Source organism: Marmota monax, unplaced genomic scaffold (genome assembly GCF_021218885.2).
Source record: "Marmota monax isolate L192 unplaced genomic scaffold, Marmota_monax_Labrador192_F-V1.1 WCK01_AAM20220418_F8-fsc00010, whole genome shotgun sequence".
NCBI lineage: Eukaryota > Metazoa > Chordata > Mammalia > Rodentia > Sciuridae > Marmota > Marmota monax.
In genome coordinates, this window is record NW_026692321.1 from 19,013,690 (window position 1) to 19,026,905 (window position 13,216).

A 13,216-nucleotide genomic window follows, 5' to 3' on the forward strand; every position below is an offset into this window, starting at 1 on the left:
CACCCTTTCCAGTTGCCCTTCATACTCCTTCTGCATCCTTTGCCATCCCTACTTCTTCTAAGACAGGACCCTGAAATGTTAGAGGCATCAGCCCTTGTCTAGGGAAAGTTGGACATTTTCATCCCAAGGCCTTTTTTAAAGTGTGCTGAATGCTCACTTGGCCTGTTGCTTCTGGTGGGCCCCATGCTCCCCATATGAGCCTGGGTGTCCCACACAAGTGACCCAGCTCACAGTGGCCCATCCACCCTGTCACCCATCCCATCAGAGTTGAGTTTCGTTACTTGTGTGTTTCCACTTGTACTGAAGGGACTTGCCACTCAGGCTCAGGAATTCTGGATTGGGATGAGCGTGTCTGTTTGCCTCAGTGAGGGAGGTGACAGAGGCCCTTGAGAAGGCAGTAGCAGAGAAAGGCACAAGGGATAGGGACATCCTTGATTGGGCAGAAGCATTCTTGGATCTCAGTAACTGGCAGGTAAAAGCAACTTCAATTGGGGGAAACATGTTTTAAGCAGAAGATGAAATTACCTGGTACCTGACACTCTGAAGGAGTTCTATATCTCAGAGGAGATGGCAGGTGCCCTCCTGAAATCTATTTAATTTCAAGAGTCAAACAGCCCTTTCTCAAAACCTTCGAGAAGGTGACATCATGGTGCGGGCAAGACTTCTTGAAAAGAAGAGAGGAAAATTTTCACTTTATTGCAATTTTTTTCCCAAACAATATAAAGTACCAGCATGGCTTAAAATATTTACTATTTTTGTTCCTTGCCACATTGGGGGTTGAATCCAGGGGTGCTCTACCACCCAGCTACATCCCAGCCCTTTTATTTTTATTTTAAAAAATATTTTTAAATTGCCAATGGATTTTTAACTTTGTTTATTCATATGTGGTGCTGAGGATCAAATCCAGGGCCTCACACATGCTAGGCAAGTCCTCTGCCACTGAGCCACAATCCCAGTCCCCCTTTTATTTTTTTGAGACAGGGTCTTTCTAAGCTGTCAAGACTGGCCTTGAACTTGCCTATCTTCCTGCCTCAGCCTCCCAAGTCACTGGTATTATAGGCGTTTACCACTGCACCTGGCCACAATATTTTCTTGGGGGAAACATCACCTGTAACCCCTCAATACAAACCCTTGTTTATTCTCATGGGGTCTGTTTTTGCACACATATTTTGGTTTTGATAATACTTGACATGTATTTGTATAAACATGCAATTATTCCAAGATTAAATTTTTTTTTAAGAGAGAGTGGGAGAGAGAGAGAGAGAGAGAATTTTTTTAATATTTATTTTTTAGTTCTTGGCGGACACAACATCTTTGTTTGTATGTGGTGCTGAGGATCGAACCCGGGCCGCACGCATGCCAGGCGAGTGCGCTACCGCTTGAGCCACATCCCCAGCCCCTAAAATTTTTAAATGTTTGATGAATTATATACGGAAGAGTGAAGAGGATATATGTGCAGTTTAAAGACTAAAGCCATCTGCATCACTCCTGTGTCCTCTCTTGTACCTGACACTTGCAGCCTTTGAGAGCTCCCTCTGCCCAAGAGCCCCTCCCTCCCCCCAGATGGAACCCTACTGTCCTGACTTTTCTGGTCATCACAACTTTTTCTTCATGATTTTACCATTATATGCTAAAACTCTATTTCACTTGTTGTCTGGTCTTGATCATTATCTGAATGAAATCATACTTTTATTTACTATTTCATGTCTACTTATTTCTCTCAATTATTGCTTGCAAGATATTGCAAATGTCTATAGTTAGTTGATACTAATTTTTAGTTTAAAAGAGAAAAAAATAGAAATTTTATATTCATGCTCAATTTTTTCCCAAATCTAGATTTTGTCAAGTGGCCTGGACTTGTAGTACCTTTATACTTAGGAAAAAAGTGTTTTTGTCTCCTATTAGTGACTCACAGAAGAATGCAGAGGATATATGTGCAGTTATCACACCCCATCTGTGAACATAGTCCCAAGTTGAGAAGAGTCTGCCCCATCACTTCCCACAGTGGGGGGCCGGCCCCTCCACCCTTTGGCTGGCCTGCTGGGAAGCAGCCACTCTGGGCCACTGGAGCCTTGGAGATGCAGCTGCTGTTCTTCCAAGGGAGCCGATGGAATTCTTCCTGGGATCAGGGACAGCTGGTGAGGGCCTGGAAAGCTTGGCAAGGGTGAGGAATCTGCCAGGGGGTCGTCAGGGGTGGCAACTCTACTGGCCACCTGGTATTCTCTGGTTAAAACTTCCACCAACAGCCTGAAGTCCTCATCACCCCTATATGCACACCCCTTCTGTCGTTCTCAGGGTTCTGCAAGAACTGGCCTCGTGGAAGTGGGATCATTCAGACTTACATTTCCCAGTATTCAGCCTCCCTGAGCCTCAGATGTAGCCTCCTGATGGTGATGAGTGAGTGACACCTACAAGGAGCCAGGTTTCTGCACAAATACCAAGGTCTGCACTACACACCCCTGGGATCGGATGCACACCTAGGTACACGTGCACTAACACACAACTAAACCTGACCTATCCCAACATGTACCACCACGCTGACTCAGCTTTGGCTTTCCACAACGACAACTGCCAGTTTTTCTTCTGCGCCTTAGAGCTAATCTTGTTGAACAAGTGGTCTGTGGCTCCATTTCTTTCCACCCTCTCAGAGCTAATCCTTGGGAATCTAGCTTTTGTCCTGTGCGCACTGATGGTGCTTGCTCTTTATGTCCTGCCGTGCTGAGCCAGGCCAATCCAGATGAACCCGTGGGATTAAAACCTCTTACTCCATCTTAGCCTGTGAAGGACTCAATCCTTTGGATTTACATTCTCCTTCCCAGAAGCTGTTTGTTTCATTCAACTCTGGCTGGGCCCACCAGGTGCCATCTCTCGGGTGGGCTTGTAGCAGTCCTTTGTCCTTAAGTTTGTTTTTAAATTTCCTCAAGAACAAGCCCTTGTTCACTGTGTTCACACCCATCATGCAGATGGTTTGGGATGGTGTTTGCCTTCTCTCTCTGACAGTTCTGAAGAGGCTGTTCTGGTGCTGGGTGTTAGAAATATTATTTTATTCTATTTTGTTGATTTATTTGTGTTTGGTGCTAGAGTTTGAACCCAGGGCCTTGCACATGCTGAACACAGGCTTTACTGCTGAGTTACATCCCCAGCCTCATAAATATTAAATCTACTCAATAGTTTGATCAAAACAATATAGAGGGCTGCGGTTGTGGCTCAGTGGTAGAGCACTTGCCTAGCATGTGTGAGGCACTGGGTTCAATCCTCAGCACCACATTATATTTTAAACCTTTATTTCAAATAATTGAAATAAAGGTTTAAAAAAATAAAGAATTAATTATAACATTATACTGTGTGCTAATATTAGTTAAATATTATTTAGTGCTTTCTAAATTTGGAAAGCAATTTACTTTTTTTTTAATTAAATGTATTAACTTAGACCTTCAATGTCTCCCACTCATCTCAGACTCCCCTTTGATTTGGGGGGATCAAAACCTTTGATTTGCTGTCATGTTTCAACTCAAAAGAGAATCCCTTTCCTGAGTAACCCTAGGGTGCTACAAGTGCCAACGTTCCCCTCCCCGTTAGGGCTGGCTCTAAATTAGAACAGAGAGAAGGCTTCTGAAAGCTGCTGATCAGAAGAAAAATAGCTGCGGGTTAGGGTTCCCAAACAAGTGTGCCAGGTGCCTTTTGATCCTTTAGAAGTGTCATCTGTCTGGAGCCAGCCTGTGTCCTCTGCCACTTGTGCTGACTTCACCTGCCCTTCACGTTGCCACCCAGGTTGCCATTAGGCTTGGCTTCATGTCACTTCAGTTGTGTAGCTTTCCTCTCACAGGACATCACAGTGATAGATTATATGTAAAAATCACACATTTTTCTCTGGATTCGATCCAAAGAGGGAATGCGAGTCAAACTGTGCCTGTTAGAAAGAGGAAATCCATATGTTAAACCAATACCTATCAAGTTTATTTTCAGGTCTTTATGCAAGAAGGGTCCCCTTTGCACCTTTCTAGCCCCATGTGTCTGTGCAGACTCCAGCTGAGCTGCGGCAGGGCCAGCTGTGCAGGACAGACCGTTCAGCTCCCCTTGTCTCACACCTCCCCACAGGCCCGGGAAACTGGGAAGGTGATGACAGAAGTAGACAACTCCAAAATGCGGTGTTGGGGTTGGCATTTCCTTGGCAGAACTACACTGCATGCCTTGTAGGAGGGTAGGGTGTTCACTTGTATGGGCAAACTGCGGTAGCCGGCATAACCTTGACTGTCGGCTCAGCACGATGCTCCCTGTGCTGTTCTCTGCATGGGAACAGCTCCAAGGCAGTTAAAAAGGGTTGGGGAGCTGGGATTTGTTATCCAGCAAAGTTGTTGTTGGGTAGCAAAAAAGTGTTACTATTTTAAACATGAAGAGGCTCTTTCATAAAAGACCTGGTTATAGTGTTGTCCCCACCTGGAAATCCCAGTTTCACCATCGCACATCACCTTCACTCTGAACCGTAACTGGTTCAGGAGCATAAGAACACTATGCCACAGAATTGGGAAATCAGGGGATGCAAGCTGTGTACGGTTGGATAAATCTTGGCATAGCAAAGATACCCACCATCTTGCCATGGAAGGCATCATTGCTTCCCTGAATAAATTGTAAAATCCTTCAGGTCCCTGTATCTGCCGTGTACCACCACCCTGCTAGTCCTAGACTACTGCCCTTCAGTTCAAGGTCACTGTTGATAAAATCTGGGGACTGGAGGGAAAGTTAGGGCAAACTGGATGAATCTGCACAGTGCTAGAATTCCTTACTTCTGACTTATTCTTATAGCTTTAACTGTCAAACATTTTTCATCATTTCTGTCTGAGAGGACAGACATGTGTTCTGGATTCTTTTGTTTGCATAGACAAAATAGCTGAATGATTAAAATTTTTCGTTAAACATATGGGCATGTGTGATATAGCCAGACGTCTTTAATGGAAGTGACATTTATTTTAAGGCCCAGTTGTTCCTTAGTGATGATTTGATTATAATGTTCGTTTCTGTCTAGTGTAATATCTTGGTGCGTTTGGCTGCTGTAACAAAAATAGCATAGACTGGGTGACTTAAACCACAAACATTTCATTCCCTCACAGTTTTGAAGACGGGAAGGTCAAGGTTCCTGCTGATTTGGTTCCTGGTGAGGGTTCTTTTCCTGGCTAAGGGACAGATCTCTTGTTGTTTCTTCATGCAGCAGAGAGAGATCTCTTCTGTCTCTTCTAATAAGGGCACTAATCCCATTCATGAGGCTCCACCCACATGATCTAATTACTCCCAAAGGCCCTGCCTCTAAGAACCATCACACTGGGGATTAGGGATTCAGGGCATGGGGTGGGGGAAGGGCACAAACATGTGTTCATAGCATGCAGTGACCCAGTGGGCCAGATGGCTGGCTCTGTCTTCACAGTTACTGCATTTTAGAATAAACCAGGTGACTTGAAGCATCATAAATTGGTAAATCTGCTACTGACCTTCTGGAGAGCTTCTATTTCCTTCTGACCACAACCTCTGATAAGAGTGCTCTATGGATACATGGCCTCCATCAGAGCAGAGGGAGAAAGGCAGCCGGTGGTCTTTAGTGTTTAAGAGCCAATGTTACAATTGCCCTTAAATCCTTCCCTTTGTGGGAATTCTCCTGAGAGGTGCAGAGTATCCACCCCACCCAGACACCCCCAGCTCCATTCACAGACCACATATATGCTGCAGAGAGAGATGCCAGGGACATTTCCTTTGTCTAGTTTAGCAAAGACTAACAGGGAAAGCTGGCAGAATGAATGTCAACAGTCAACAGCCAGAGGGGATTGGAAGGGGTTGGGCATAACTTGGAAATGTAGAAATGTATGAGAGAATTGATGACCACGGAACTGCTGGTGTCACCCTTGCCGGCTCTGGTCTCTGGAGGGAAAGACCCCATTTTAAACCAACACCTGCCAAATTAGTTAGTGTCCGGCTCATCCTTCAATTCCTTAGTGAAGCAGTTGCCTCTCTCCCCCAATAGGCTGAGTTTCTTGAGACAGAGCCTGTGTTTTTGCCAGAGTTGTCTCCAGTGGAAAGGAATGAAGTTATGAACTATTATACAGCACACAAATGTTCATTTTTAAAAGCTATTCTCCAAATGCACATGGGTAGGGAATATGTTAAGCAATTGTGCTACAATATTATCCACATAAGCCAGTGCAGGCCTAGAGGGTCCCAAGGCTTGGGTGAACCCGACAAGTTGAAGCCCCACAGGTGGTTCTGATGACAGCAGCCCACATCGTTCCCTGTATCTAGAAGTGGCCCAGGAGGCAAGGGTGGAGCTCACCATCCAGGTTCAGTCAGGCCTCCAGAGTGGGTTATGATTTACACTGAAGCAGTTCTACTGGGTAGCTGAAGATCTGGGGACTGAGTGACCCCACTTCCATACTGGCGCATGGTTCAAAGCTAAGAGTGTAGGCACTTGTGTTCATCTGTAAAGCTGGATGACAAAATGCCATAGACAAGGTGGCTGAACAGAAATGTTTTCTCACAGTCTGAAGGCTAGAAGCCTAAGGGTCCATTTCTGGTGAGGACTGTCCTCCTGACTGGTAGATGACTGTGTCCTCAGATGACCTTTCTTCAGTTCACATTCATGGAGAAAAAGAGAGGATACTCCAATGCCACCTCCTTCAAGGTCACAACTCACATCAGATCAGGGCCCCAACCTTATAGATTCATTTAACCTTAAATTCCTTAAGGGCTGCATCTCCAAATGTAGTCGACTGCACTGGAGGTTAGGGATATTCAGCATATGAATTTGGGGATGAGAGACAAACCTTCATCCCATAACTGCTCCAAAGACAAACTCTCTTTCGATCTCTACTCTTATAAACTTTGTCTTGAGGAAGTTTCTTAACTTTCCTAAGCCTCAGCATCCTCTTGGTAAAAAAATGGAGTGGTCATGGTGCTGTCCGGGGCATTGTAAGGATTAAATAAGATAGTGCATATATGGGCTTAGTGAAAGGTCTCATGAATAGGAGGTGCTTAATGACCATAAGTTAACATTATTCACAGGGTCCTCTCTGCTTGGAGATGAGTTACCTCTGCACTAGTCACAGGAGTGCAGTCCAGCCTGGATTTCTAGGACTAGTCCAAGCCTGTGGGAATGGGACCCCTGGGCGAGGGAGGTCCCAGAACTTTCCTCTATTCTTTAGGGGAACCAACCCTCTTCTGGGCCAGGTTAACCTTCTGAGATTTCCAGCAGGAGCCGGAACAGATGGTGGCAGTCCAAGGGCTGAGAGAAGGGGAATAAGTGCTGGGACTGGTGGAGCAGCTCTATCTCCTCCCAGAAAGTATGTGGCAGAAGGGACTGCACCAGTTGGACCTGAGTGAAGGCCATTGGATTCCTTCTGGTTTCTTTTTAGCTTAAAAAAGGGAAAAGCTCTTTAACATAAATGCTCAGACTAATACAAGTTTATAATATAAATTTTTGAAAACATAGGAACTTATGAAGACCATAATAATCACCCACACCTCTTTTGTGCAGAGTTCACGCTTCCAACTTCCTTTGAAGCCAGACAGACCTGGTCTGAAGCCCACGCCCCCTCCTGGAGTTGTGTGACCCTTAGTTGGCTCTTGTTTCCCATTACTTTTCAAATTCTGTTTCCTGCTCCTCTAATGATGCTAACATCCCCGCCCCCACCTTGTTCCCATTTTGTAGAATTGCTGTGTAGATAAAATGCATGTGTAATGCTGGGTGTGTGGTATTAATTGAGAGCCAATGTTCTTGCTTCTCTTGAAGATGATGCCCTTGACTTTGATTGGAGTAGCGAAACTCAATCATTACTATACCACACACTTCTGGTTCTGCACCAGGCATGTGCTGTGAAATGGAAGCAAACCAATGTTGTTATTTCCAACAGGGACTTAAGAACTATGCTCCTTTTACCCTGAAACTGTTCTGGAAATGTAAGGATTCGTATTTGCACAGAGGATCAGATGTGTGTCCTCTTTCAGCAACCACTGCCACTATCATCACTCCCCTCTTGTGATGCAAACTGAGAACTTGGACCTGTGTTTTCATAGTCACACCTGAGCATGACTTTGGAATAACAGAGAGAGAGAGAGAGAGAGATTGCTTTTGGTCAGGGTAGCTTTGTCCATCATCTGAGAACCCAACCATTTCAAAATTATTGCTTCTGAAATTAAGTCTCTGGTTTTCAGATCATGAGACAAAAGATCCTCAGAAATATGCCCAGTTTCCAACAATAAATAGACTTGTGGCTGTGGCCATCCCAATTCTTCCCAGTCTCTCCAGCTCAACTCCTCCCATGGCCTCTCTGCCCTTCCACACCAGGGAGCAGATCTCTTCTCCCCAGAAGTCAGAATGATACCTTGCAAAGAGCAGGTGTTCATAGGGTACAACTATCACTCCCGGCTACCTATGTTGTCTCCCAGCACTCCCCTGTGCAGCGCCCCAAGGGCCAGCCTGTCCTAACTGAAGGAGCACCTGGTGCTCAAGGCTCGGAGGACCCTGAAAGTTTCTTGGTGTTGAGATTCCATGCGCTCCAGCCTGGCCCACTTGGCAAAAGAATAAGCCAACTGCTTAAGCCAACTGTGTCCAGGAGAGCAGGCCAAGAGCAGAGAGCAGAGAGATGATGTGTCTCCTTTCAAGAGGAGTCCCTTCCACAGGTCCTCAGGCCTCTTCATCCTGGACACTTGCCTGGTAGAAGACAAAATGAAATGACGAGAATGAGAGACAATATGTTCACAGTTATTTGTTGTATTCAAGAAGTTGACCATTATCCTAGACAGAGATGCTAAATAGCCCAGGAAACAAATATGGAATCGGCCTACTCAGTGCCTTAACATTTTGGTTGTGTCAGAGTGCAACAAGAAGATGAGGTTATTCATTCAATTATTCACCAGTTTCAAGTGTCCTCTAAGAGAGGCTGGGGATGAAGAGGAGGTGAAGGCAAAGATCACCGATACCATTTGGCCTTGAGGGTCTCAGTCACTTGGTGGAGACAGAATCCAGAGCTGTAGAAGCATTTAATCCCATGAAGACCCAGAGAATCAGTGAAAGCTGCTTAGAAGAAGAGACGGTTGAATTGAGTCCTAAAGAATGAGAAGATTGCTGTGTATAAAAGTGGCCTTCATTCAACCCCCAGATCTCTGGGGGTGGGGCTTGGCCACAGGTGTTTTCAACAGCTCTCAGAAGAGCTGACCATGCAGCTGGCTGTGGAGCCCCATGGGGGAGGGCAGCCTTCTGGAGGCCCACCCTGAGGCGTGAACTGAGAGGGTCCATCTGAAGAATGCTATGAATTAGGCAGCTGGGAGAGCTGGAGGATCTGGCTGAGACTCGCCCCAGGAGCCTCTGACGTCTAGGGACACCATGGAGCATAGTAGAGACACTGGTCATGTAAGACCTGCTCATTGGCTTGGCTACTTGGTAGACATAAAGTCCTTGGCACTTTGACTTTCTCATCTGTAAAATGGGACTCCTGGAGTTATTGGGGAGCTAAAATGAGATAGTAGATATGAAAGTGCTTTAGAACTCACACAGCATTTCTGGAAGGTAAAAATGGTATTTTTGTGGGCCCCAGCTTCCTCTTTACTGCCACTGTATCGTGAGGTCATTGGGAGGCTCATGACCCCCAGTTGGCTGTAGGACCAGTTTTCTGAGGCTCAGGAGTAACTTTCTCCCCATTTCTGCTCACCTTGACCACAGAGTTTGGCTCTAGGAAGGGATGACTGAAGAGTGGCTAGGAAGGAGTGGGCCTTAGTGACTGTGAAAGGAACTTTGACCTTGACTGGTTCCCCTGTCACCTTCCATAGGAACATGCTTGCCAATTCAGCCAGCGTGCGTATTCTCATCAAGGGAGGCAAGGTGGTGAATGATGACTGCACCCACGAGGCCGATGTCTACATTGAGAACGGCATCATCCAGCAGGTGGGCCGAGAGCTGATGATCCCCGGAGGGGCCAAGGTGATTGACGCCACTGGGAAACTGGTGATCCCCGGAGGCATCGACACTAGCACCCACTTCCACCAGACCTTCATGAATGCCACCTGCGTGGATGACTTCTACCATGGGACCAAGGTAATGCTCCTGTTTGCCAAAAGTGGTTTCTTTATTCTGCTCCTGGGGCTTCTCCAGATGAAACCCTGATACCATTTGGCCTTGAGGGTCTCAGTCACTCAGTGGGAACAGAACCCAGAGTGGATGCTCCCACTCTGTTACTACCAGAAGAAGGGTGTCTCTAGGGGCTTTTATGGCAACTAGGGTAGGGATTTCCACCTACTTGTCTCAGACAGTTTAAAAGACAGAATTTAAACCTGTTTGTTGATTGCATTACTTACCCATGTACCCAGGCCAGGAACTGATTTTATTTTCATATATTTAAAAAAAATTTTTTTTTCACAACACTGGGAATTGAACCCAGGGCCTCATGCATGCTAGGCAAGTGCTCTAGCTCTGAGCTACAACCCCCAACCCTTTTTAAATTTTATTTCATAAGAGGATCTCACTAGGTTGCTGAGGCTGGCCTTAAACTTGCAGTCCTCCTGCCTCAGCCTCCCAAATAGCTAGGATTACAGACAGGCATGCACCACAGCATCCAGCTATTTTTATATTTTTATGTCATGTTATACAGAACTAGAGAAAGAAGAGGATCAGCTGTGTTTATTATTGTGTAGGAGTGAAGAGTTGGCTTGGTGGACTTGTTTATGCATGATAAGCTAAATTGAATCCCCAAAGTGTGACAGATTATAAAGTCACCTCTCTAGTTGGTTTTGATAGCAGAAATCATGAAAAAGCCATAGTTATCTTCTGTTTTCTCTCCTAGCTTGTTTGTTGTTTGTATAAATGACTTTAAAAATACTGATTGTTCTCTTTTTAGTGTGAGTTATCAGGAACAATATTTAATTGGGCTGGGTCTGAGCTACTGTATGTTCCTGAATGCAGAATACAAAAATTCAAGCCTGTGAAACAGGAATCAGGAGCCACACAGATGGGTTCTTTCACTCTTTCTCTGTGCTCCAAACCTATCATTGATGTCATTCCTTTTCATCATAATGATCTGTCACATTCCAGCCTCTTCCTGGACATCAGACAGTGGGAACATGCAGGGCAAAGCCTCTGCATTCGTCAGCTTTCCTGGAGCCCTCACTGACCTGGAGCCTAGCTCCCCATGAATATTTGTAGAATGAATGGGCAAATGCTGCATATCCAGATGGCTGTCTACACCCAGGGGGCGTCAGATTCATCTAGGAGGTTGTTTTCAAATACAGAATTGAATCAGAATCTCGGGGGCGCAAGTCTCCAACCCTGGCAGCAGTTCCTTATACTGACTATTTACAGTGGGCTTGGCCTCTAATGCTCCCTGGGTGAGAGGAATTCACCAGTTCTTGGTCCTACATAGGCTGACAGCCTCAAACCCCACCCCCACCCCCCGTGGCCCTATAACCTAAATCCTACTAGTACTCTATCTGGGGTTAGGGGCGTTGTCAGAGAACCCTTCCCCTGTGCTCAGGGATTTCCCCCTGGGATTCATTTCTTGGGGGCTCAGGTGTTCCTGATGCTAGGCAGCAGCTGATGAGGCCCCTCAAGGCCACCCTTGAGGAGTCTGGCTGGGACTGCAAGGATAGGAGAGGCTGGCCCCTATGGACCCATCTGCCCCAGGTAGGTGGCCTGACAGTCTCCCTGAGGTAAGAACACGTTCTTCCCCCGTCCAGGATCTGCAGAATAGACCCTTGGAAGGTTGGGCTGTGATGAGTCAGGACCCAATAGCCAGGACCCAATCTGAGTTGGGGTAAGGATATTCCCTGGCCTCCGAGAGCACACCTGCCCTCTCTTGTCAAGCCCAGGGAAGTCAGGTGGTGGGAAGATTCTCCTACTGTCCTCTGAGAACTCCCTTGGACCCTGCAGGTGAGGTCTTGCTAATGAAGTGGGTAACCCCATTCTCATAAACTGGGGTCCTCTTGCATGGTACCCAGGTGGTAATCAGTACCTTTTTAAAGTGAGTAAGCCTATCCAGCTTGCCATCCTATGCACCAGGACAGGACAGGATGGTTTTGTTTGTGGTTATTTTTGTTGTCATTTTTGTTGAAATATAGCCTGCATATGGAGAAGTGCACAGATATTAAATATACAGAATTATCAAAACTGAACACACTCTTGTAACTGGCTCCCTGTTGATTAACCAAATGTTATTAGCATCCAGAAGCCCCTTCCAGTCACTGGTCCCCACCAAGGGTGACCACTGTTCTAACTATAATCAGAATACTATAGTATTTTTTAAATACCATAAGTTTTTGAAAATAATAACTTGAAATCTAATTCACATATCATATACACCCATCTAAATTGTAGGAGCCAGGGATTTTTAGTACATTCATTACAGATCGGTTTGGAGTATCATTATTTTATGTGAATGAAATCAAGCCAGGTGTGCCTTTGCATTGACTTCTTTTGCTCAGATTCACCCATGTTGTTGTGTGTGTGTGTGTTGTTTGTGGTTCTTTCACTCTCGTTGCTCTGTAGTATTCCACTGTGTGACAGACTACGTGTACTTACCCATTCTGTTGTCACTGGGCATTTAGGTCCTTGCTGATTTGAGGTTAAGTCATCGTGCTATGAACATTTTGTATACATCTTTTGGCAAACATGTGTGTGCACAATTTGTTGGGCATATTCCTAGGAGTGGAATTAACAGGTCAAAATATGACACAAAATGTTCAGCTTCAGTGGATACTGCCAAACAGTTTTCCAAACTGTGACAATGTATGTTCCCCGCAGTGTGAAAGAGAGGCCACAGTATTTCACATTGACATGCCTCTGATAGTGAGTGACACCAGTCTATACTGGGGTGGTATGCTCAGGCCTTGTACCAAAAAATGGTTAGTGTTCCTGCTTTGGGGGACCTTTAGTTCAGGGCCAGATGCCACGCTGTCCCTATGCTGTCTACCAGCCTCATGGAGGGCAGCCTGGCCCTCTCAGTCTTATTTTCCACATTGTCATCTGCCAGAGCCTCATTAGCCAGGAGTTACAGGTTTTGCCCTGAGAGCCTTCAGCTCTTCAGAGCCAAAGAAGAGCTCTGCACACGAATCTTTGTGCAAAATGGAGGGTAACTCTTGATCTTTTACAGGCTTCTCCACTGTTACTGGGGTTGGCTTCCTCCAGAAAACATCTGAAGGACCCTGTGTGATTAAAGGCTCCAGACCTTCCAGTTTCTGCAGGTTCAGG

At 45.8% G+C, this 13,216-nt stretch overlaps 1 protein-coding gene across 1 annotated transcript in view; it reads left to right on the forward strand.

The window, feature by feature from the left end:
* The window catches only part of Dpysl5 (dihydropyrimidinase like 5), an 81,268-nt gene that overhangs the window by 23,847 nt on the left and 44,205 nt on the right, over nucleotides 1-13,216 (forward strand). The window contains exon 2 of the mRNA XM_046441699.2: nucleotides 9,808-10,072. Coding sequence (XP_046297655.1) covers nucleotides 9,812-10,072 — 261 coding nt within the window. The 5' untranslated portion in view covers nucleotides 9,808-9,811. The remainder of the gene's footprint in view (nucleotides 1-9,807; nucleotides 10,073-13,216) is intronic.